This window comes from Ursus americanus, chromosome 9 (genome assembly GCF_024610735.1).
Source record: "Ursus americanus isolate L20-20 chromosome 9, mUrsAme1.1.p, whole genome shotgun sequence".
Taxonomy (NCBI): domain Eukaryota; kingdom Metazoa; phylum Chordata; class Mammalia; order Carnivora; family Ursidae; genus Ursus; species Ursus americanus.
The window spans coordinates 15,732,513-15,756,427 of record NC_142135.1 but is presented as its reverse complement, the minus strand read 5'-3'; the positions used below and the strand labels follow the sequence as shown (position 1 = coordinate 15,756,427).

General features: G+C 42.4%; 1 protein-coding gene across 7 annotated transcripts in view; it reads left to right on the top strand.

Annotated features, from left to right (window-relative positions):
• Positions 1-16,524, top strand: part of TYW2 (tRNA wybutosine-synthesizing protein 2) — a 42,104-nt gene extending 25,580 nt beyond the window's left edge. Inside the window, exons 2-5 of one of the 7 annotated variants that reach the window (XM_045805673.2) lie at positions 11,351-13,230; positions 13,369-13,460; positions 15,827-15,855; positions 16,282-16,524. In XM_045805673.2, the coding sequence (XP_045661629.2) occupies positions 11,879-13,189 (1,311 nt within the window). In that variant the 5' untranslated portion in view covers positions 11,351-11,878 and the 3' untranslated portion in view covers positions 13,190-13,230; positions 13,369-13,460; positions 15,827-15,855; positions 16,282-16,524. Of the gene's footprint in view, positions 1-1,812; positions 1,974-11,350; positions 13,249-13,368; positions 13,461-15,826; positions 15,902-16,281 lie in introns of all 7 variants that reach the window. The other 6 variants (XM_087864630.1, XM_045805674.2, XM_087864628.1 and 3 more) reach the window with 6 other exon arrangements.
• The last annotated feature ends 7,391 nt before the right edge of the window (positions 16,525-23,915 follow it).

Sequence of the window (23,915 nt, the reverse complement as noted above, 5' to 3'; positions counted from 1 at the left end):
TCTTTCATTTCTCTCAGCACTGTCTTGTAGTTTCAGTGTACAGTTCTTAAATATTTTCCATTAGATGGATGCCCTAGGTATTTTGTTTCTGATGCAATTAGAAATTATTTCTAATTCATATTCCATTTAGGTCCCTTTGCCTTCCCCTCTTTTTAATATAGCTGTCTTAAGTATTTCCTCTACGTACATTGAGCCCTATGTATCAGATGGCGCATAAATTTTGTTTAAGCCATTAAGTGCGGTTGAAGAAACTCAGGAAGAAGAGAACAGCTTATGAGAAGGAAGTGAGAAATCCAGTAGGTCGATCATCTAAGGAAGCACATGAAAGTGGCAGACAGCACCGTGGCCTTTTGACTTTCTCCCTTTCTTCTTCCTGCAACGGGACCCAGTGCCCACAGATGGAGCCAACATTTTAAAAACACGAGAATGAAGAAAAACGAGAAAGCTGGAAGGCTCTGTGGTCTCTGAAGGCAACATGAAGTTGCCGTACTACCCTACTCTACCTACCTCCAGATTTCTTGCTATGAGAAAAATAAAAGCTATCTAGTTGAACTAGTATGGGGGAGAGGTGTCCTCCTGAGTAAGGTTTCTGATTTCACAGTTTGGGGTAGGGCCCAGGAGCCTGCATCTTTAAGATGAGCCTCAAGTTGTTCTCATGCTAGTAATCCAAGGATCATCCTGAAGAAACTCTTCTTTGGCGTGTGTAAATAGGAAATTTCATGGTAACTGGGATGGAGGGGTAGCAATTCAAGTAACAAACTACCAGTGGCATATAGAAGCTTACAAATGACAGGGCGCCTGGGTGGTTCAGTTGGTTGAGCTCCTGACTCTTGATTTTGGCTCAGGGCATGATCTCAGGGTCGTGAGATTGAGCCCTGCCTTGTCTGCTTGTCAGTTTCCCTCTGCCCCTCCCCCCACTCCCACGCGCGCTCTCTCTCAAATAAATAAGTAAATAAATAAACTCTTCTTAAAAAAAAGTTTACAAATGATGCTTAGGCTTTACATTAGGATCCATTAACCTGATCCTTAAATTTTCTCACTTACGAGACATGACAGAGAAAAGAAAACTGATTTAAAACTCGAAATTGCTTTTAGCAGATTCAGTCACTTCAATTCTCATTTAGCTTTATTATGAAACCCTAGCATGCAGCTGAAATGAGAGCATTTTCTTGCAGAGAATCATTGCTTTATAAAATATTAACTTGGGTGACCTATACCAGAAATATAAGATCTATTCAATTTTCCTAAGTGCAGTTCAAGCAGTTCCCTTTCCAAGAGGCAACACTAAATGTAATAAGTGGATGGTACCCCTGTTTAAATAAATACATGGTTTTAATTGTCAATATCAGTGCAAAAAATTGTAATATTTTCTTTCTGAGAGCATCTTCTTTGCAGACGTTAGCCCTAGTTCTAATTTTTAACTCTGACAGATCCCGTGGTAAAACAAATCCAATACACAGTAGTCTGCTCTTCCACAAAAGATAGACATGTGTTATTGTTTCTTTTCTTTGTCAAATAGCAAGCTCCCCAATGCATTTAAAAATTATTAAAATTAATAAAAATTATTAAGACACAGCTTTAGAATTCTTACACTAACATTTTTGTGAAGTGTATATAACAAATATAAAATAATTCCAGTGGAGTTTTATGCGGGAGCCAGGCACTTGAGTGTGCTCATAACAAGTAGGTGTTGACATAAATTAACTCTGGAAATTTCCAAAATCGTGCCTGTAGTGCAACACCGAAGCAGTTATCCCTAGTCTTCAATGACATGAATGTTTAAATACAGAATCCATTCTTTCATACTTTCAGAGCTAAAAGGGAGGAGTTGAGAAGAACTGACAAGAGCAGGTTGTGGTGGTCCATATTTGTCTGGGGCACGGGATTCATTCAGAGGAGAGGAAGGAGATTGTGGCCCTCCAGTGTTCAGTCTGGTGGGGAAGACAGACCAGCAAATAAATCCTTATAGCGAGGTAAGTGCTGTAGGGGAGTTCTGGTCAACCTGGGTCATGGGCCCATATCGGAGCAAATTCTGAACTTCGCTTGAGCTGGTACTGAGATGGAGAAGGGAAGACAAACCAGGGCAGACATCCGAGGGAGGTGCTGGCATTGCAGCCACATTTTAGAGGGCGGCATGAACATGGCCGTGTGCTGCCCTTGGAAGCAGGGAAGAGGGTGATGTCGTTCGTTTCCCAAGGCTGGAGCACAGTGCACTTCAGGAGAGGGCCCACATATCCTGGAGAAACACATAGGGCCCATGGCAAAGAAAGGCTCGGACACAATGCCAAGGAATTCTAACTATTCTAAAAACAATGGGCAGTCAGTCATTAAAGGATACTAAGCAGGAAAATGAACTAACTAGTCATGTTGGAAAGTTTACTCCGATTGATCAAATTTGATGTTTATGATCATTTCTGCAAAGCTCTCAATATTAGAAACTTGATCAGGAACTTCACCCCTACTATGAATACTTTAAGTTATTTATATTTCCCCTGAAATTGGCACCCCAAGATAAAGATGACTTCCCAGACAACTCTATGTATTTTTCTTTTTTTTTTTAATTTTTTTTAGATTGTCCAATTTATGTATTTTTCCAACTTTCTTTCCTTGAGCCATTGTGACAGTTGGAACGTTCTCTTTGAATGTGAGAAATCAATGTAAAAATAATTTAATAGAAACTATCTATCCACTTCTTGGGGTACCTGGGTGGCTCAGTTAGTTAAGTGTCTGCCTTCGGCTCAGGTCATGATCCCAGGGTCCTAGGATCAAGCCCTGCATCAGGCTCCTTGCTCAGCGGGGAGCCTGCTTCTCTCTCTGCCTGCTACTCCCCCTCCTTGTGCGCTCTCTCTCTCTGACATATAAATAAAATCTTAAAAAAGAAACTATTCGGTTCTTTTCATTAATCTTTTCATTGGATCCTCAGCGTGCATTCTAAATGCAAAAGATGACTAATGATGAAAACAATGAAAAATGAGCCCAAATCCCTAGTCATTGGAGCAATACTTCCATTATATGACAGTGATTTTATTAGTCTATGCAGAGGGAATTTAGAATCGAAGCCAGTTGTAAAGGAACCAGTTTGAAGGATAGGAGTCATTAATAATTATTCCATCTACTCAGAGACTATACAGAACTATAACCCGTGTATCCATATTTGTGAATCATATAAATATGTGTGTGTGTTTACTGAGTATAATGCCACAAATAGATCATCTCTACTCTGGACACACTTTGGAATACAATCCAAAATTCAAGTAGGAGCTTGCACCATCATGTGTTTTTCTGTTAATTGGCTATGTGGTGTAGTGCATTGGTCAAGGGCAAAAGCTACGGGGTGCGGTCCAACCCCACCTCACTCCAGCTGTGTGAGCTTGGGTACATCCTTCAACTTTCTTGAGCCTTCATTTCCTCATCTGTAGAAAGGGGATGGTGGTTATAAAATTTACCATTAACAATTACCTTTACAGGGTCGTTGTGAGGGTTAAATTAGTCAGTAGGTGCAGAGTACTTAGAACAGTGCCTTTCTTATAATAAACATTGTAAATGTATTTATTCTTGTTGTTAGTTCTATCTTTCACTTCTGATCTGGACAGCCAGCACTGCCTACTTTTTTCAAAAGCCTAAAATTTGGGGCGCCTGGGTGGCTCAGTCGTTAAGCGTCTGACTTTGGCTCAGTGCGTGATCCCGGCGTTCTGGGATCGAGCCCCACATCAGGCTTCTCTGCTAGGAGCCTGCTTCTTCCTCTCCCACTCCCCCTGCTTGTGTTCCCTCTCTTGCTGGCTGTCCCTCTGTCAAATAAATAAATAAAATCTTAAAAAAAAAAAAAGCCTAAAACCTATTTTTAAATTACAGAAAAATTATCTGTGCATCTATTTGTATAATTATTTTCCTTAAAATCAAACAAGGCAAGGCACTTGGATGTAAATGTAATAGATTTTTCCAGGATACATCCCAGAAAAAACTAGTAGTTGGCCCCCTTCAGTGACCTCTGATGAAATGAGTTTGGAATCAACAATATTTCAAACTAACTACCACATCCTAGGGTGTAAATTGAAGCAGATTTTTAATGGAAATAGATTCCTGGGGACCTACGCTGGTGGGCAATGACAGCGTCATAAGATTATAGGTCCGGCACGTGCCCTACAGTCTGATAGCCAAGTGAACACCCAAGAATACAGAAGTTTCTTTTTTTGAACTTTTATTTTTCTAAGCTATATTAAGGCAACCACCAAATAGGTAGAAAATATTGCCACTTGCTTAACTACAATATTGTTTCTCTTTTTTGGTGATTATCAAGTATATGTATATATAGTCACATACATATAAAATTATATTAATTATAACTCATTTATATAATTATATTAAGAACATTACTAATTATCTTAATTTATATTATATCTAGACCTCTGTTCCCCTTATTTTTTAATTTGCACACATTTTTTAATATGCATACATTTATCATTAAGATTAAAAAGACCTCAATTTTTTATGTTCACTTATTTTTAAACTGTATACATTTACACACAGTATTGAACTTTGAGCTACTATATTTATGTACATGATAAATGTACAAAGACGGAACTTTAAAAAGAGCGAGTTCAAATATTTATTAAAGATCTGTATTAGTTCCCTATAACACATTACCAAAAACTTAGCAGCTTAAAGCAACAAAGATATGTTCTGTTACAGTTCTGGAGATCATAAGTCTAAAATCAAGATATCAGGGGCACCTGGGTGGCCCGGTCAGTTGAGCGTCCAACTCTTGATTTCGGCTTAGGTCAAGATCTCAGGGTCATGAGATCCAGCTCCGCACTTAGGAGGGAGTCTGCTTAGGCTTCTATCTCTTCCCCGCCCCCCCCACTCTCCCTCCCCCCCCCCCAAGATGAGTACATAAGTCTTTAAAAAAGAAAAGAAAAAAAAGAAAATCAAGATACGGCCATCCAGTTTTGGAATGAGTAATCACGGGAACAAAAGCGCATAGGAATACAGCCAGTGATATTGTAGTGGTGATGTAATGAGACAGGTGGCAGCTACACGCAGCCTCACGTGAGTTGAACATCACATAACATATAAACTTGTACACCTGAAACTAATGTAACATTGTATATCAACTATACTCAAAAAAATAAATATTTAAAAATTTTTTAAAAAGGTGATGGTAGGGCTGGGTTTCCTCTAGAGGCCCCAAAAAAGAATCTATTTCTTTGCCTTTTCCAACTTCTAGAAGCCACCTGCTGCCGTGGTTTATGGCTCCTTCCTTGAATCACTCCAGCCTCTTCCTTCTGTTGTCACACCTCTCACTAGTCCCTCTGATCCACTTGCGTCCCTCTTACAAGGATCCTTGTGATTACATGGGGCCCACCCAGATAATCCAGAATAATTCCCTAATCTCAAAATCTGGTGTCCTTCTAAGAAGACTAGATAGGGCATTGGAAGCCATCCAGCTGGGCATCACTGATTTTCTTGTGAGGAAACTGGGGTGCAGAGAATTTAGCTCCACATTGTTAATTTACTGGTGTAGAAATTGAAGGCCAGATAATTTAAGGGAAACACGTCCCGGCCGCACAATTATTAACTGGTCGAGCTGCTGCGTCCACAGGCCCAGCTCCGTCTCTCCATGACACCTCCCACACTCTGTCTGTCCCTGACAGATCTGCCCGGGATTCCGCAGCGACGCCCCCGCGCCTGCCCTCGGGATGTGGTGCACGTGGGGATGGCTTCGCCTGGGCTCACACCACACACGGCTTGCGTCGTCTTGCACAGGTTAGTGAGTCTCTCTGGGACGCAGCTTCATCACCAGTACAGCAGACAGAAGACATGACTCAGGTCCGTCGTGCAGGTCGCGTGAACTGGTATGTAAGCTTTTCACAGGACAAGGCCTGACAGACATAACTCAGAATAAATAATTCAGAACAAATAGATGCCTTACACCATATCCTAGGATCAAGCCCAACAGCATTGGCATCTTGCTCTGAGCTCAGCGGGGAGTCTGCTTGAAAATTCTCTCCCTCTGCCCCTCTCCCCACTCCCAGTCGCTCTCTCTCTAAAATAAATAAATAAATCTTGAAGAAAAAAAAAAAAAAGAAAAAAAGAAACCCAAGAACTTTACTCAGACGCTGCAACTACTTTGGTGCTGATCGTTGCTGCCATCTAGTGGCAACAACTTGGAACTAAAACGCTCGCTTGGGCCATAAACTGTTTTTCCTGTACATCTTTCTTCTTCCATCATCCGTTCATTCATTCATTCACTCACTCATTCATGTGTTCACTCTACAAATATTTTATGAGAATGTGCTATATGTGGCAGGTCCTCATAAATGCAATAAGGAAATACTGTAATGGGGGGAAATCCAGCCCCTTACCCCCATGAAAGTTACACACTTGTGGGAAGACAGCCATTAAATCAAATTGAAGAATGAAATAAATATGACTGGAAAGGGTTCTAAGAGAAGAACATGGCGCTATGAGAGTCACTCGTAGGGATTTTCCTTACTGGGGAGATGGATAGGAGGTTAGAGAAGGCTTTCCTGAGGATGTTCTGATTGGTCTTAAGAAGGGAATTATCTGGGCGGTAGAGACCAGTCAGGAAAGTGAGCAGCAGCAAAGGGAGGGCGTGTGTTGAGGACATGGGAATAAGAGAGGACATGTGTTTAGATTAGTACTTAATACTAGGCATTCTAGTTTTTGAATTGAGACTATGGTTATTAGTTATAATGACCATAAACTTATTTTACCTGATAAGCTAAAAAGATACAGGCTAGCAGACAGCTACAGAACACTCCACACCAACAGCAGAACACACATTCTTCTCAAGTGCACATGAACGTTCTCCAGGATAGACTATATGCGAGGTCATAAAATAAAGTGTCGATAAATCTAAAAGGATTGGAAGTATATATAGTATGTTCTCTGGCCATGATGGAATGAAATTACTGATGGATTAAAGTGAGAACTTTTTATATAAAAATTTTATTAAATCTTCTTATTTTTGACTTTTTATAAGCTTACATATTACAAAGTCTCAAGCTCTATCATAATATGAATTATTCAAAGCCCATGTACAATAATGGAACATTCAATTATGGCATAATATACTTTGTAATGTGACGATGTAGCTCTTTATATAATAAAACAAAGATTATGAAAAAATTCTTCACCATCTTGGTTTTTACTTCAAATACTCTGACATAAAATAAAGGGAGCCAAATAAGGGTATGTTATCGGTGAAGTAAACAGAGGTGGGCAATCCATTCAGGAAACTGTGAGACACGGTCTAGAGCACTGTCACTGGTGCAGAGAGAAGGGGATTCTCCGGGGAACTATGCAGCAGGTAAAGTCCATTCAAAATGGAGGTGGTTTTGTTTGAGCACTGAGGACAAGGGAGGGGCATAAGTAAAAGAAAAGTCCCAGGTTTGTGACATGAGCAAGGAGGAGACTGGCAGGGGCATTTCATGGGCTAAAGAGCAGTGGGGAGAACACAAGCTGAGTTCAATCTGGGAAGTGTTGAGTGTGAAGTGTCTGGGAAACATCAAATGTGGCGGGGGTGGGGCTGGGGGGGAGGTAGACAAGTACACCATAAGAAGCATCATTCAGGGAGGTAGGAGGAAAAGTAACAGAATGTGTTCTTCAAAATGCAAGAGAGATGGCTTAATCTCTCCTCCATGCCCACAAAGCACTTGAAATTGCAACTCCAGTCACACTTCACTCATGGCATCAGAAGTATTCTCACGAGTGTACCTACCACTCAGAAGAGAGTTCCGTGAAGGGAAGTTAGCAAACAGTTACTTGAAAAACACAACAGTGATGCTAAAATGAATGAACAAATGAAGAGGCACCTCCGGGAAGGGAACGGAATTCCAGGTGCAGCAAGTGGAGGGGAAAACGAAGAGAAAACGAAGAAAGTGAAAGCAATTATTCCTCTTTATTTCTAAGCTCCAGGATCTTTCAACCCATGGAGGCAAGCTCTTGTGTGTACAGCCAGCCCAACACTGTTCAGAACCTCCTTCCTAACATGAAATCTGACGGCCCTTAAAGAATTGAATGCCGCCTCTCACAAGAGAGGTGGGTGGACGGTCCCTTGGTCTTCACTGTGTTGGCATTTCCCCAAGAAGAGGTGAAAACAAACTCATCTCCAGCTGGGGGCTCTCTCACTAAAATTCATATGGAATTAAATAATTCTGGCTACGTCAGGAGAGGCAGTTTGTGATCACGTTAGCCCACCCTCCCCTTTCCTCTGCAGTTAATTTCCATGACCTACTTCTCCTTTACTAAGTAATCATCCTCTTCCGCATTTGAACTCATGGGTTGTCTACAAGCTTGTTTATTATTGTCGTTGTTGGTTGCTCTTGTTTTGTTGTCATTTTAATGAGTTCACATGATGGAAATGGTGGGGAAAGTGAGATCACGTGCTTGAGGGATGGTGGATCAAGGTGACCATGTGCAAGTGGAGATCATTTGTAAATCTGAAATTTTTAGAGGATCATTTCCAACCCTCAAATATTAAGTCAGCTTTCAAATCATATCCCCCAATATGATGTTCAGCTCAGAATAACAATAGGACATGTCTGTGTCGAAGCCCTTGCTACATTATTTTAATTATTGTTGTTAAGTGTCAGACTGACTTTGGAACAGAAGGAAACCTAGAGAAAAAACACTTTTTAAGATATGACTTTTCTCACCTCCCACTACAAATAAAATGAAAAGAAGCTTCCATTTGTATGGGACCCAGAAAACAATTTTTTGCTGCCTCGTGGATTTTCTAAAGGTTTTTCTCAGGTATAAGGATAACATTTGCTCATCACATGCAATTTGTAACTGGAGAAAAATGTACAAAAGAAAATGGAATCACTTGTAATTGCATCACATATATGGAGTCACTATGAATCACTGTTCACATTTTAGAGCTTGCCCTCATAAACTTGTTTAAATAAATGTCATCTAAGGCATAATTGTATATTTTGCAACTTAACACCGTATAAGGAGTAAATTCCTGTGTCATTAGTATTTCTTATAAATCATAACAACTGTTTAATATTTCCATCTAAATGATGTACCATAATTCATTTAACGTTTCATCTGTAGGTTTAAGTAAAGCAGTAAGGAGTATTTTAGTTTATTGATATTTGTTTGAATTTCTAATCATTCTACATTCATGGAATGGATTACTGCTCAAATGGGTACAAACATGTTCAAGTCTCTTAGTGATCGTGCTGTCATTCTCTTAATTACTATAGTATTTTCCAAGCAATGACTTGTGACCAGGAACTATACAAGATGCTGGGAAGATAGCAGTAAACAGAAAAAGAACATTCCTTGCCTATGAGAAAATTATTTGCTACTAGGGAAGACCGACATTTAAGAGTAAATAAATAGCAACCAAGTGCTAAAGGAGAAATTAACAGTATTTTTTTTAAAAGATTTATGTATTTGTTTTGAAAGACAGAGGAAGCACGAGTGGGGGAGGGGCAGAGGGAGAGGGACAGGGAAGAGCATCTCCAGCAGACTCCCTGATGAACAGGGAGACTGAGGCACGGCTTGATCCCACAACCCTGGGATCATGACCCTGAGATCATGACCCTAAAATCATGACCAGAAACCAAGTCAGAAGCTTAACAGACTGAGCCACAGAAGCACCCCAAAATTAACAGTATTAACAGTGGAGGGAAAAGAGAGTGTTGAATTGAATGAAGACCCCACCAGAAGATGACCTTCAGACAAATCTCCAGCCATTCCATCATCTGAGAGAAGGGCATTTCAGACAAAGGGAATAGTGAGTAAAAAGGTAAAAGCATGAGAAAAGGCTTGGCCTGTTTCAGGAAGCGAAGGGAGACTGGTGTCCCTGTTGTGCATTTAGCTTGGGGAAGAGGTCCATCTCAGGCTGAGTTTTAGGAACCAGATCATGCATAGTCTGGTGGGCCAGGAGCTTACTCTTTGAACAATGGGTAGGCAGGAACTGTTTAAGTAGGGAGAGATAAGATCAGAATATTTTGAAAAAATTCTCATCCTGGTTGGTATGTGGAGAACAAAAAAAGAAGGTAAGAATCCTAAAGGAGAAACCAGTGAGAAGGCAGGTGTAGTAATCTATGTCCCAGAAGGTGTCTAGGGAGATCAAAAGAGGTAGACTAATTTGGTATATACTTTAGAGTATAAAAGTATGTGGAGTATATAGAGTATGTAAGCACTTGGCAGTTAATTATCAAATACCTACAGGAAGTTGAGGAAAAGGTGGGGGGCAGGGGGTGATTACAGATAGTTTCTAAACTGTGAACTTGAAAATATCAGTAGAAGTGAAGAATCAAGAGAGGTTGCTAAAGATGGCAAGTGGCAGTGTGTTTATATACTGATGGGAATAATCCAGGAGAAAGAGAACTAGAGAAATTGAATGTGTACAGCCTAGAGAGGATTATTGAAAAACTGAAGTCCTAAGAAAACGCTGGGAGACAGCATATAGAACATACCTTAGAAGTATTTCAACTAAGGTGTGTGGAAGCTGGGAAATTTATTCACCAACTTCCATCAGTTGGTAGTTTTGGAATGCTCTCAAGAGTGGGGACTGGGTGGGCAGTAATTCCCCAGCATTTCTGGCCTGCCCTGGACATATGTTAAGCCAATCTGGTGGGCAGAGAAAGCCATCAGGCAGACTCCTAAGTGCTTTCAGTTAGAAGCCATTGGATGGTGAGGAATGGTGAGTCCCAAGAGTATATGGGGCACCAAAAGGGTCTTCTACTCTGTCTCACTTGATATTTTCTCCATGGAATTTGAATTTTAAACATAGAGACGAAACTGACAACAACAACAACAACTCTGATCGATACTCAATAGGTGTCAAGAAACAGAAACTGTTTTAGCCATAATCTTGTGCCTCCCATACACAGAGACCTGAATTGGGGAACCTAATGAATATTAACCTCTCTGGGTCTCAATATCCTAATGTGTAGAATGGTGGGAGGTAAGTAGAAAGAATAGGGCTTCTTTCCAATTCTTCTTTTCCATTATTTGAATTTAGGTGTAGGGGAATTTCTCTTTGTCCTCATTAGCTATGTCAAAGCATTTCAACAGGTGTTTAATATCTACTATCTAACCACTTCAACTTACTACATTATATCTCTTTTGAGTATCTACTCTTTGCTAGTCACTGTTCAAAGCGTTTCATATATAATATCTTTAATCATAGCAGTCATCTGAGAAAGTTAACATAAGGCTTATTTGACAGGTGTCAATTCTGGTTCTGAGAGGTGATATGATTTACTCAGATCCTTCTGACTTCCAACCATTTGTGGGTTTTTTTGTCTTTGGTGTTTTGTTTTGTTTTGTTTTGTTTTGTTTTGTTTTGTTTTGTTTGATACTGCAGGACAGTGAGATGGTGACGACTATCTTAACAAGGAAAGGGAATGAGGAAGCTATAGTTGACTCTTCACTCTCAGCAAATGCTGTGGCCAACGACACTGACCTGAGAGCAGCATGAGACTATGGGAAGCCTTTCTCCAAATTCAGCCCATCATTCTAAGTGCACTTCTCTCTTTGGATTCGTGAGCAGAACTGAAGAGAGGGCACGAGGGTTCTGGAGGATACCGACTAACTGGACGTCTTTAAGCCCACTGAACTCCTTGTTATTATTAATCTTCTGTGAGGCTGCAACAAATGAACAGTCAACCACAACAAAGATGGCGGGAGCGGCTTCATCACGGCAACGGCGTCGCTACACGGCAACGAGCGCCTCAATATTTAGTTCCGGCCTGCCCGTTTAACGTCACTTCCGACACCGGCCCCGCGGCGTGCGCGCCGCTCCACCTGCAGCCTTGGTGGGTACGCAGAGCTGGGTGAGTGGAGTCTGAGAGAGTCTCGCGGAGGGAAACCGAGAGAATGTGGGGCCAGCAACATGGAAAGGGAAGGTGGGAAGCCCGCGGCTGTTGTCGCGATTGTGACTGAGCCTCGGTTTACCCAGCGATACAGGGAATATCTCGAGAAGCAGAAACTCCTGGATAGACAGCACCGTGTAGAAAAGATGCCGGATGGCACGGTGGCGCTGCCCGTAGTGGGAGAGGCTCTCCCTGAGCAGTACCTGCAGGAGCTGAGGGATCGTGTGGCTCCAGGCAGCACCTGTAAAGTAACGCAGCTCCTGGATCCTGTTCCCTCAAAGAAGGCCCAGGGTTGTTCACCCGCCCAAAGGCTGTGTCTTGAAGTGAGTCGCTGGGTAGAGGGCCGGGGAGTGACGTGGTCAGCCGAGTTGGAGGCTGACTTGCCCCGATCTTGGCAACGACATGGTGACCTCTTGTTGCTGAGCGAGGACTGTTTCCAAGCCAAGCAATGGAAAAATCTGGAACCAGAACTCTGGGAGGCTGTTGCGTCGGCACTTGGCGTCCATCGTGTGGCTAAACGAGGGCGAGTATTACCAGATGGCACTCGAACACCAGCAGTGATTCTGCTGCTGGGCGCCCATGGCTGGGTAGAGCATGTGGATAATGGGATCCGATATAAGTTTGACGTAACCCGGTGCATGTTCTCCTTCGGAAACATCACTGAGAAGCTTCGAGTGGCATCGCTGCCCTGTGCTGGAGAAGTGCTGGTGGATCTCTATGCAGGGATTGGTTATTTTACGTTGCCCTTCCTAGTCCATGCTGGTGCTGCCTTCGTCCATGCCTGTGAGTGGAACCCCCATGCTGTAGTTGCTCTGAGAAAGAACCTTGATATCAATGGAGTAGCAGATCGGTGCCAAATACACTTTGGGGATAACAGAAAACTGAAGCTCTCAAACACTGCAGACAGGGTGAACCTGGGACTAATTCCTAGCTCTGAAGAAGGCTGGCCCATTGCCTGCCAAGTGCTAAGACGGGATGCTGGGGGCATTTTGCATATCCACCAAAATGTGGAATCTTACCCAGGCAAGAATCTCCAGCCTCCTGAAGGCAGTGAAATGGAGAAAGAGCACTGGCCTTATCCTCAGCAAATCATCACCAACGAGTGTACAAGCGGAGCAACCAGGGATTCTAGGAGAAAAACGCTATCAGCTGCCCCCAAACCAGAGTGGCAGAGGTGGGCGGAATCTGCAGAAATTCGTATTGCCACCCTTCTTCAGCAGGTGCATGGGACACAGTGGAAGACACAAATCCTGCACATCCAACCAGTGAAATCCTATGCTCCCCACGTGGATCACATAGTGTTGGATTTGGAATGCCGCCCCGTCCTCTAGTTGGGTAGAGAAGGTGGATCCTGAGACACAAGGATCTACATGTGAGTGACCCTTGATACGTAAGTTTGGGCTGGGTTCTCACCCCTCTTTTCTCCTGGCAACCTGTTTTAATATTTTGTGTCCCTGAAAGCAGGCTCTAGATCAGTTCAAGTCCTCTTGTTTCTCTTCCGTTAACACAGTGAGAATGAACTACATATCTGGGAGAAGCAGTATGGCTCATTGAAGTGAGGCCTGTACAGTGAATTCTGACCTCAGTCCTGTCTTACCTTGGGTACGTGGTTCCAGTATTCTTTTGGCCTTGGATTTCCTTGTAAAATGAGGGTTTCTTTGAATGGTCTCATATGGCTGTTGTCTAATAAGCAGTTGTACGCAGGGCATTGGTTACTTTAGAGTGAAAGACACAGTGCTCTTTCCAAAATCACTTCAGCTACCGTGTGGAAAACCGACTGGAGTGGGGCCAGGATAGAAGTAGGGAGACCTGGGAGGAGGCTTCTGTGGTTGTTGCACAGATAGGTCGTGGTGTGGCGGTAGCTTGGACTAGGGTGCTGGCAATGGGAAGTGGATGGATTTGAGATATGAAATCGATGGGACTAAGCAATAAGTCCAAATCAAAGCACTCATGGTGCAGCTTTGTTATGAAGACTGACTAAATTAGGGAAGGAGGAGTTTGAGAATTACTCTATTGTATTAACTTCATTCCCTTTACTGTTCCTAAATGAGTGTTGGGGAGGATGTCTTATACATTAGGTTTGTTGTTGTAGAAAAGAGGTTAAGAATGACTGCTTTAAATTATGGGGAAACTAGATTTCTAGCCTTAAGTTCGTGCACTGAGCTAGCTATTTTATTTTTTTAATTTTTTTAAGAGATTTTATTTGAGAGAGTGTGTGAGCATGACCGGGGCGGCAGCGGGGAAGGGAGAGGGAGAAGCAGAGGGAGAAGCAGATTCCCTACTGAGCAGGGAGCCCAATGCGGGGCTCCATCCCAGGACCCTGAGATCATGACCTGAGCCGAAATCAGATGCTTAACTGATTGAACCACCCAGGTGTCCCTGAGCTAGCTATTTTAAAAGTTCTGATTAAAATCTTAGATTTTAACGGGCCTCAAACCCCCTTTTCATAGTCTTTCTCTGGTGGACATCAGGGCCAACATAAGGAGCTACAGGCAATGTGAGAACTCTCCAGGGTTTTTCAAGCCTCACCTTATTAATTTATGGCTGTCTGCCAGCCCCATTGTTTACCATTGGAATGACTAATTGCAGAGAATCACTGTTTACCTTTGGGATGACTAATTTTGAGAATCACTTCAGAGCTTTGTTTTGGTGCACTTTGAAGCCATCTGGGCTTGTTTTCTTGAGGAAGGAAACACAGGAAAGTGTGGCTTTATCGGGAGTATGATTATATCTGGCATTTGGCTGGCCGGGGCTGGGCTGGAGCTGCTTGCCCTTTTCTTGGAACGGTGTTGGTGAGGACGGGTTCGGTGAGCCTACTGTGTCTGAACTGCGGGTGCCTTAGCTACAGCCCCAGTGTCTGAGGAGCTCACAACCTAGCAGCAGAAATAACATGAAAACTGAAAGAATTGGAATACAGTAAGGACCATGGGAGTGATAGCACGGCGTAGAAGTGCAAAGGTGGAGAAGAAAAGTTCTGAGAATGGGGAAGTCTTCAGAGAGGTAGTTTTTGAACTTGGTCTTAAAAACTGGGTAAGATTTTGGTAAGTGGAGTCAGGGTGGAAACAGATGATAGTGGGGAAAAAAAAAACAGGTGCAAAAAGTTTGCTCGGAAAATGTTTGGAGCATCGTCGTTAGATCAATCTGGAAGAGAAGAAGCAGTGAGAGATGTGTTGAAGATGGAGGTTGTTGTAAGGATTAAAAAGAATAGTGTCTAGTACATAGTAATCCACCAGGAAATATTAGCTGTCATGTGATCCCACCACAGAAGGGGGCCTGACTGTCCCATTCCCATCCCACTGAGCGGCCTGCCTTTTTGCCTTAATCAGCTCCTCTTTTACATATTGGGTTTCTTTTCACATGTGTGCCTACAACTTTCGAGCCTCAAACTAAAAATGCCACGCTGGGGCTTGAGCCAATATGGGGACGAAGGAAGGCAGGGGAGAGACAATGAGGAAGGTGAGTCAGGGAGCCACAGGTGCGGGGGCTGAGGATTACCTTTCTGCTGTAGGCTACGGATAGGCCGCTGAAGTCAGATAGACCTGAATGAATTCGTTCACCCTGCGATATACACTTCCGGCTTTGAGGGTTCAGGGATGCCAGGAGATCGACATGGATTCTGTCTTCATAGAATTGAGGTTCCACTCATACACCTCCTGGCTTCTCTCCCGTGTCCGTGATCTGAGGCAGTTTCTCAAGATTTATTTCCCCATCTGTACATACAGGTTAACAGTTGTACATATCTTGAAGGATACTCATTAGCTTTAAATGAGTTAACCTACATTAACTATCATCACAATGACTGGCACATAGTGAATACTTCAGTAGTCTTTATAAAAGGTGAACTACCATTTCCTAATCTGGGTGTGAAGAACTGCTGTACATTTGTTTAGTAGGTAAAGTAGAATGTCCTTTATTTTGAAAAGCCACTCATTGATTAATTGGTATGTACTGTGTCCTTTCTCCGTTAGGCACTGTAACGAGGGCCAGACACACAGAGGTGAGTAAAGCCGAGTCCTGACGGGGGTGCATGGCTGGCTCACTAGGTAGGGCATAAAACTCTTGATCTCGGGGTTCTAAGTTCGAGTTCCATGTTGGGTGTGGAGATGACTTAAAAATAAAAATCTTAAAAAAACCCAAGCTGAGTCCTGCCCACAGTGGGATCACTTGTGGGCACATGGACACAGAGGAAACAATACTATGTACTAAGTGCTGAGACAAACGGGTTTTTACAGGCACACCCAGGGGAGGCAGCCATCCACATTTGGGGATATGGGTTGGGGGAAGTGGAGAGTGTGCCTGGGAACGTGGGAGCAGAGATGCTTCAACTGAGAGTTAAAAATGAGCCAGAGTTATGTGTGAATGGAAGAAAACAAGAGTTCCTCAAGCCTTGTCTCCACCTTGAGTATATCCATTTACATTACAGTTTTCTCCGAGTACTTGCTGGATTGGCCTGGTCAGGAAGAGGCATCTAATGGAACCAAGGAAAAAAGACTGGAAGGACCAGCAGGCTCGTGGAGAGTTTGTCACCTCAGTCCAGGAGTGTGTACAGTGCCGAAGGCTGCCTTTGTGGGCATCAGTATTGGCTGCCGGTTAATGCACCCACTTGATGGAGAGGCTGTGATTAAAAAACAGTAATGATAATTTTATTAAACTCCCTCAACCGTGAGTTGCTTGATTCATTAACTTCCTAATTTTAATAAATTATGTGCATATATTGATATAGGGAGTATAATGTATACATTTTAAATATAAAAACATAGAAATTTAAAATGATGAGTAACAGATAGGATTTTTAATTCACTTTCTCCCACCCTGGACATGTATATGAGGAGAAACCCAATATATGTTATTCTGAACAGCCTCAGGGTGCATCCACTTCACACTGGGCAAGCCATGAAACCAGTCATTCTCTTGGCCCTTGGTAGTTTCCTCTCGTGGGTACTGATCATTACAGTCTGATGGTCAGCAGATGTCTGGAGTTCTCTGTAGCTCTTTGTACTCTGGCATTCCACCCTCTGGACTCATTCCTGGGCTCCTAGGACTCCCCGTTCCATCCCCACCTCAGGGAGTCCGGCTTCTCCCTCCTCAAGCCCAGACACTGTCTCCAGGCGGTAAGCTGGAGCAGTTCAGTGGCTCGCCCTGTGGGTTTGCGTCTCCCATGGATCATTGTCCATTGCCTGTGTCCACTGCCTTGAGGGGGGTTGTTCATGTGTTTTGTGTAGCTTTTTTTTTTTTAACTATTTAGAAGTTTATAATAATTAGGGTATAAATTTACTAGCTTTCACAATCATTGAAGAAGTTCACTTCTAGCCATAATAAATATATACACGTAGTTAAGCTGACACACCATTTCATCATCCGCAAATGGCTCTTGCGTGCCAGTGGGTGCTGGTAGAAGCCAAGCATCTCTGGGGACATCAGGTAACTCTGCAGCCAGCGTTGCCCATCACAAGCTGAGTTTTGTCAGACCCTTCAAGTCAATCCGTCATAAGATGGAAGTGTTGCCTCTGGGATGGATGACAAGCAAGGCCAGAGGAAATGAACAGGTGCACAGGGAAGTGTTTCAGTGCACACACGACCATGTGATTCACCAGTCCTGTCACACCCTAGAAAATGCTGGCGTGGTGGAGTGGTGGAAAAACCTTTTGAAACCAGACCAAAGCTTGGAGATAATGCCCAATGAATAAGGTGCCATCCCCCAGAATGCAGTATATACTCTAAACACCTATTACATAGTGCCACGTCCCATATAGACAAAGTGCACAGCTAGGGTAGAAATAGAATTCCTACTGTGGTGGGCTCAATAATGCCCCCCAAGTATGTCCATGTCCTATTACCCAGAACCTGTAAATACATTGTATTTACAATGGGACAAATACGTGGTAAAAGGGACTTGGCAGATGCGATTAAGAATCTCAAGATGGGGAGGGTATCCTGCATTATCCAGGTTGGCCCAGTATAATCTCCGAGGTCCTTATAAGAGGGAGGCAGTACAAGTAGGAGGAGGTGTGATGATGGAAGTAGGACGCAGTAATGTAAGGAAGGGGCCACGAGCCGAGGAATGAAGGCAGCCTCTGGAGACAGAAAGGCAGGGAAATGAATCCTCCCCCAGAACGCTTCAGGAGGAGCAGAGTTATTGGCACCTTGATTCTAGACTTCTGACCTCCGTAACTGTGAGAGAATAAATTTATGTGGTTTCAAGCCACTAAGCGTGTGGTTATGTGTTACAGCAGCAGTAGGAAGGGGACGTTTTCATTTACTGTCCCCACTGGCCTACCTGGGGAGTTTGTGCCTCCCGTCTCCATAACTTCGTTTGACTAGAGGGCTGGTTCCTATTTGGGAAACTGTTTCATCAGGAGATACAATAATAGACCTTTTCAACTTGAGCCTTCTGAGGTCTCCCAGTCACATCAAGCTCCTTGTGCTTAGAGACCAGCAGACAAGGAGAAGTCCCCGTTCTGGTTGGGGATAAGTGAGTGTGATCATCAGGAGGAAGTATGGTTATTGTCGCACAGTGAGGGCAGGAAGGCATATATTTTGTGCTTATTCCATCCAGTAGGGTGTCTCTTGATACTTCCCTACCCAATGTCAAGAGTAAAATGAGCGACTTCCAAAATGACGGAATAAGGACCTCTGAAAACTGGCCTCTCCATAAAAGCAATGAGAACACTGGCAGAAATTGTCAAAATCAACTTTTTTTTTTTTTTTTAGAACTCTAGAAACTAAAGCAATCTGAAGAGCATTTATTTTAAAAACTGCTAAATCTGATTAAAAAGGGAAGCTTCTGGCATTCTAACATGCCCTATTCCTACCCTCCAACTCTAATAGAAGTTAAATTGTTCTTAACTGTAGGGTGAATGCTTCCAGGATGATTCACCATTAAATGATATGCAGCCTTTGTTAGACCCATTATATTGCCGGTTTTTTAACCCTTTCCCACTGCACTGTAGTGTCACTTTTATCATAAATCAGGTGACCGTATATGTGGGGCTGTTTCTAGACTTTCTTGTTCTATAGTCAGTTTTTCTATCGAAGCACCAATACGATCTTGTTTGAATCACTGTATCTTTACAATAGGTCCTGATATCTGATACTCTATGTCCTTCAGCTTTGCCCTTTAAGTTTACCTTAGTTATTCTTGACCTTTTGCCTTTTCTTACGAATTTTAAAATCAGCTTGTCAATTTTGGGGAAAATGAACCTATTGAGATTTTTTGTTGGGATTACATTGAACATATAGGATACAATTGAAATCTTTACAGTACCGAATCTTCCGTCTTGAAGCTTTTCTTCTACTCAGTTGGGTGCAGTTCTGAAATGAGAAGTGATTATCAGAAGCCTGGACGACAGGATTCCATTGTGGGGGAAGGGCCCTTTCCTTCCCATCTGTCAGTGGGCTGTGTATCCATCTTCTTTGGGCTCCCTGCTCGGCAGATGTTTTTAACTTAGTGTTACTTGTACTCTGCCTCTCAGCAGGATCTCAGCCCTCAGATTATTCTTGACCATCACTTTACATCATTAACATATTTGAACCTATCACCTATTTACATTCTCACATAAATTAAGTACTATGGATGTGATTATCACATCTAACAATCCAAACTAACAAACAATATCTTAACAGTACTCCTGACCCACGCGTGGAACCATTGCAAAGTGTCGTGTGTAGTGTTGTAAGGGTTCCTGTATTTTCCTAAAATTTGTTCACCGTACTATTTATTATTACATACTATATATCATACTAAGTACTTAAAATATATTGTTTTAATTTGTGTAACCAGCATGAAAAATTACTTGCAGAGGATCAGATAGGCTCTGGAATCAGAAAAATACCAGTTAGAATCCTGGCTCTGCCAATTATTGTCTGTGTCTTTCAACAGTTTTGTTGAGATTAAACTAGATGATGCATGCTATGTGTTTCATATCTTATCTGGCAGTATTAACCATCTCTCTTCTTCTTCCCAGGTGAGGATGCTGATTAGAGAGCTTAAGTACTGTGTCTAGAGACAGAGAACTAACAAGAGGCAGAAGTGGGCAAGCATACTGTCAAGCACATACTGCTCAATGTCTGTTACATGAATGAATGAACCGAAGTACATTGACTCCAAATGCCACTGTATTCTCTGTTGTTTCCTTAAGTGAACAACAGACCCTTCCTATTCATATGGCATTTACAAAACCAGAAAACTCAACTAGTAGCTGAATTTTTATGGACATATCTGAAATTTACTTACATGAGAAAAACTATAAAGTAGTTTCAGGCCAGAAATTAGTTTTTTGAGTAATTCCCCAAGGTCTGAGAAAAAGTTATGGGACATATTTATCCCTTTTTGGGCTATCAATTCCTACTTTTCCTACCAGCATCACCATCTTCCATTTGAAGTAAATGTATAATACGTTAGTGGAGAGAGGTGGGGTGGGTGGTTCTAAGTACCTGTTTCCTACTGCTTTCTCCCACTAAGGAAGCTGCGTGTACCTGCCCTCTGGTACAGCGACGGGAAGATACATGGCCCAATAAGCTCGACCAATTGCATATCGCTCTTGCAACTTGAAATCTTGAAAAATAATGCAAATAACCCTCTAATAAATTCCTTTTTTGCTTAAGATAGCCTGGAATCAGTTGCTGCTGTTTGGAACAAAGACTTGGCAAATGCAAAGATCAACAGAAAATTCAAACGAGTTTTTACACATCCTACTTTCAAAGGTTTTTTTTAGAACGACTAAAAGACATTCAGCCATTAAAGCCAAATGAACAGATTGTTATTTTTAAACACAGGTAATTTATATCTATAGAGTGTGTCTGCGTGAATACACACACACCCTCCACACTGCTCTGAGTGGATTCAATATAAATACATGCCTGAGTTGTACAACGTTCAAGTCAATGTAGAAACCAAGCAAAGACTAAATTCACTGAATTGCAGCTATTTCTATGAAAGCTTATTTAATTTAAATTTTTTTTTTTCATTTGGTGAGGGCTATGGAGGGATTATGCTTTTTAGGAACTTAGCTTCTATTAAGATGACTAACACAGACATTTCCTGATACAAAACTGAGAAGACCTCTTGCAAAGCTAAGCAAACATAGCTAGTAAGTTCCTTTTGTAAATAACTGTTCCTCTGAGATTTTCCCCATTGTTCCTCTGTTCCAATCATAGCATCTATTAAGTGGTCATCAACTTTTTGGTACAGGATATTTTTTGGTAGTATAGGAAGGGCATCCCTTCATCTTTACTTGCAAGTGATTATTTCTCCTAACTTAACTGGACCCATAAATGTAAGCGGGCAGGGACGCCTGGGTGGCTCAGTCAGTTAAGCGTCCTACTCTTGATTTTGGCTCAGGTCATGATCTCAGGGTCGTGGAATCGAGCCCCACGTCAGGCCTCCGCGCTGAGCATGTAGCTTGTTTAAGATTCTCTCTCTCCCTCTCCTTCTGCCCCTCTCTTTCTCTCTCTCCTCTCTAAAAAACAAAACAAAAACATACAAGCAGGCAACTGGACAAGCTCAGACATGATGAAACTGAACTTAAGAATATAGGCTTAAGCCAAATGTAAAAGCAGAAGAGTGCATCCCCGGCGTAGGTAAAATCTTTTGAAAGCTTATGTTTTATTTTAAAAATTCCTAAGCTTTCTGAAAACCACCTCAGTAATATACATTTGGTTTAAGATAGTACTTTAAAGTACTTTGCCAGGATCTTATTAAACCTTAGTTTCATAGATAAAGTCAGATAGAGAGTTTAAAGGGATGTGCTTGAAGTCATTTAAGATAAAAATGGCTATACCACCACTCCTGAGACTTCTTGGCCCAAATGGGATTCAGTTTCAATTAGAAATTCTTACAGTAATGGTTGGTTAAGCATTTGCCTTCAGCTCAGGTTGTGGTCCCAGGGTCCCGAGATTGAGCCCCACCTCAGGTTCCCTGCTCAGCGAGGAGTTTTCTCCCTCTGCCCGACCCTCCCACCCCCTACTCGTGCTCTATCTGCTCTTGCTCTCTCTCTCAAATAAATAAAATCTTTAAAAAAATTCTATACTAATAAAATTTGTGCATCAAATTAAGATGAGAAACGATTAAAACAGGGCTAAAGCATTTTTACAAGATTTTTTACTTACTATTTACTACATTTAACTTTTTGAATAGAAATTGGAGGAAAACCCATGAACTATTTTATTCTCCATTTTGCATGATCATAATATAATGGTACTCGCCTGCCTTCTCTACCGCACTCCTATTTTAGATTAATCCTTGTAGACTCTTTCCTCTGTAACAGCTTCTCTCTTTTTGCTTTAAATTGCAAGCAGGGCAGAATAACAGGTGAGTTGAGAAGCTAATTTACGTCTCTGAGGTTTCTGTATAAACCTTAATAGTCCTCTCATCAAGTTTTCTTTCCTTTGGGAATTTTGTCAGAATCATGTGTTTATTCCCCATATGTGCAATTTGGGAAAATGAACCTGGCAGAGGTAAACAGACTAGATTAGGAAAAGTGGTGATCATAATAATCATAATGAGGATATTGCAGTTAATCAGGCAAGCTACAGTAGGATCTCGGGTTAGGATAGTGGCAGTGACAATAGAAAGAATAGAAAAGAGACAGGTACAAGAGACGGTGAGGAAAGAAGGGGTACGATGTGGTAGCGGTCTGGCTGTGGGTGAGAAGAGGAAGAAGTCAAAGATGCCTGAAGTTCTAAGCTTCAGATGGTCTTGGGTTCTAATTCCGAGTTTGACTTTTACTAGCTACGGCCACACCAGCTTACTACTTATACACATATTTTGTGATTTTAATAACCCATCTAAGCCCCAATTTCCTCCTCTCTAAAACAGATAATAATACCTACCCAAAAGAAGCCTGATGGCAAAGACCGAAGTAAAATGTATGGTGCCTAGTAAGTAAGCACTAGATAGGTGCCAGTCTTTATTAGTGGGGAATAACAACAAAAGGTTAAAAACAGGAGACTGGAATAAGGAGTTTGGGTGTGAGTCAATCACCCTACCACACATAACTCCACCCAGAAAGCGGGCTGCTGGAGTTTTATAATCCTCCTCTCTGAGGGTTTTTAACTAATAGAGGATAATCACCGATATAGAGCCTTGACACGAATGGATAGCAGAGCGCAGTTTGGACTAGGAGCCCAAATGAGTCAGGTTCTTCCTGTTTTATCTCCCTTAAGATGGCTGGGTTAGTAAAGCAAAAAAACCCAAATGAATTTTGTAGAGAAGTTCCAAAAGAAAAGGGGTTTAGGCTTTAGGGGTGGCCAACTTGTGGTAAGGTAAACATATGGGGGAAACTAATGGAAGATCAGGCTTCCTTTTAGTAAGGTTTGTGGGTGATTGAGTCTGAGTTGCCCTCCTTTTTGGTAAGGGAAAGGGAGACACCTTTACAAATGGAAATTTATGCCCTGCTTTTTAGACAAATGGTGGCAGTGAGGAGGGCAGGTAGGGATCTTAACATTTTTTTAAGCTTCTGCTGCTGTTTCTCAACTATCTTCCGCTCAAAATAATCCTTTTGTCAAAGTGGCACATTTTGGGGTGGCATATTCTGAACCCCCACAAAAACTTAATTATGGCTTCTTGCCGGTGCGCTTACCTCAAAGACTAGAAACAAAGAGGCCTGGGTTCTTGCCCTTAAGTCACACTGGCCCTAACATTAGCAGAATGCGGCCGCTGAGCGTCCTCAGTTCTGTGCAATCGGGGAGAAGGTAGGAAAGGTGATGTGCAAAGATGAGAGGGATGCTTTTGGCAGCGCCTACCATACGTAGCTCAGTGCCACGTAGCGCGCCGCTGCAGAAAGCGCGCCTTGCGACGCTCCAGCGGGACTCCAGGCGGCCTCGCAGATATTTTCCCCGGAATGTTTGCCATATCCCAGACCCCGCCTCCGGGTGGGGTTGGTGTAGGTCTGGCGGGCGGCGCCCTTTGCTTTCCTCCTCCCAACCAGCTCTGAACCACGTTTATGGGATGCTTAATGCACTATAATAAAACAGCTAATAATTCCCGCCCGCGGAAGCAGGGAGTCCCTCGCCGAGGCGACGCTTACACCGCCTCCGGTGAAAAAGCCACTCAGCCAA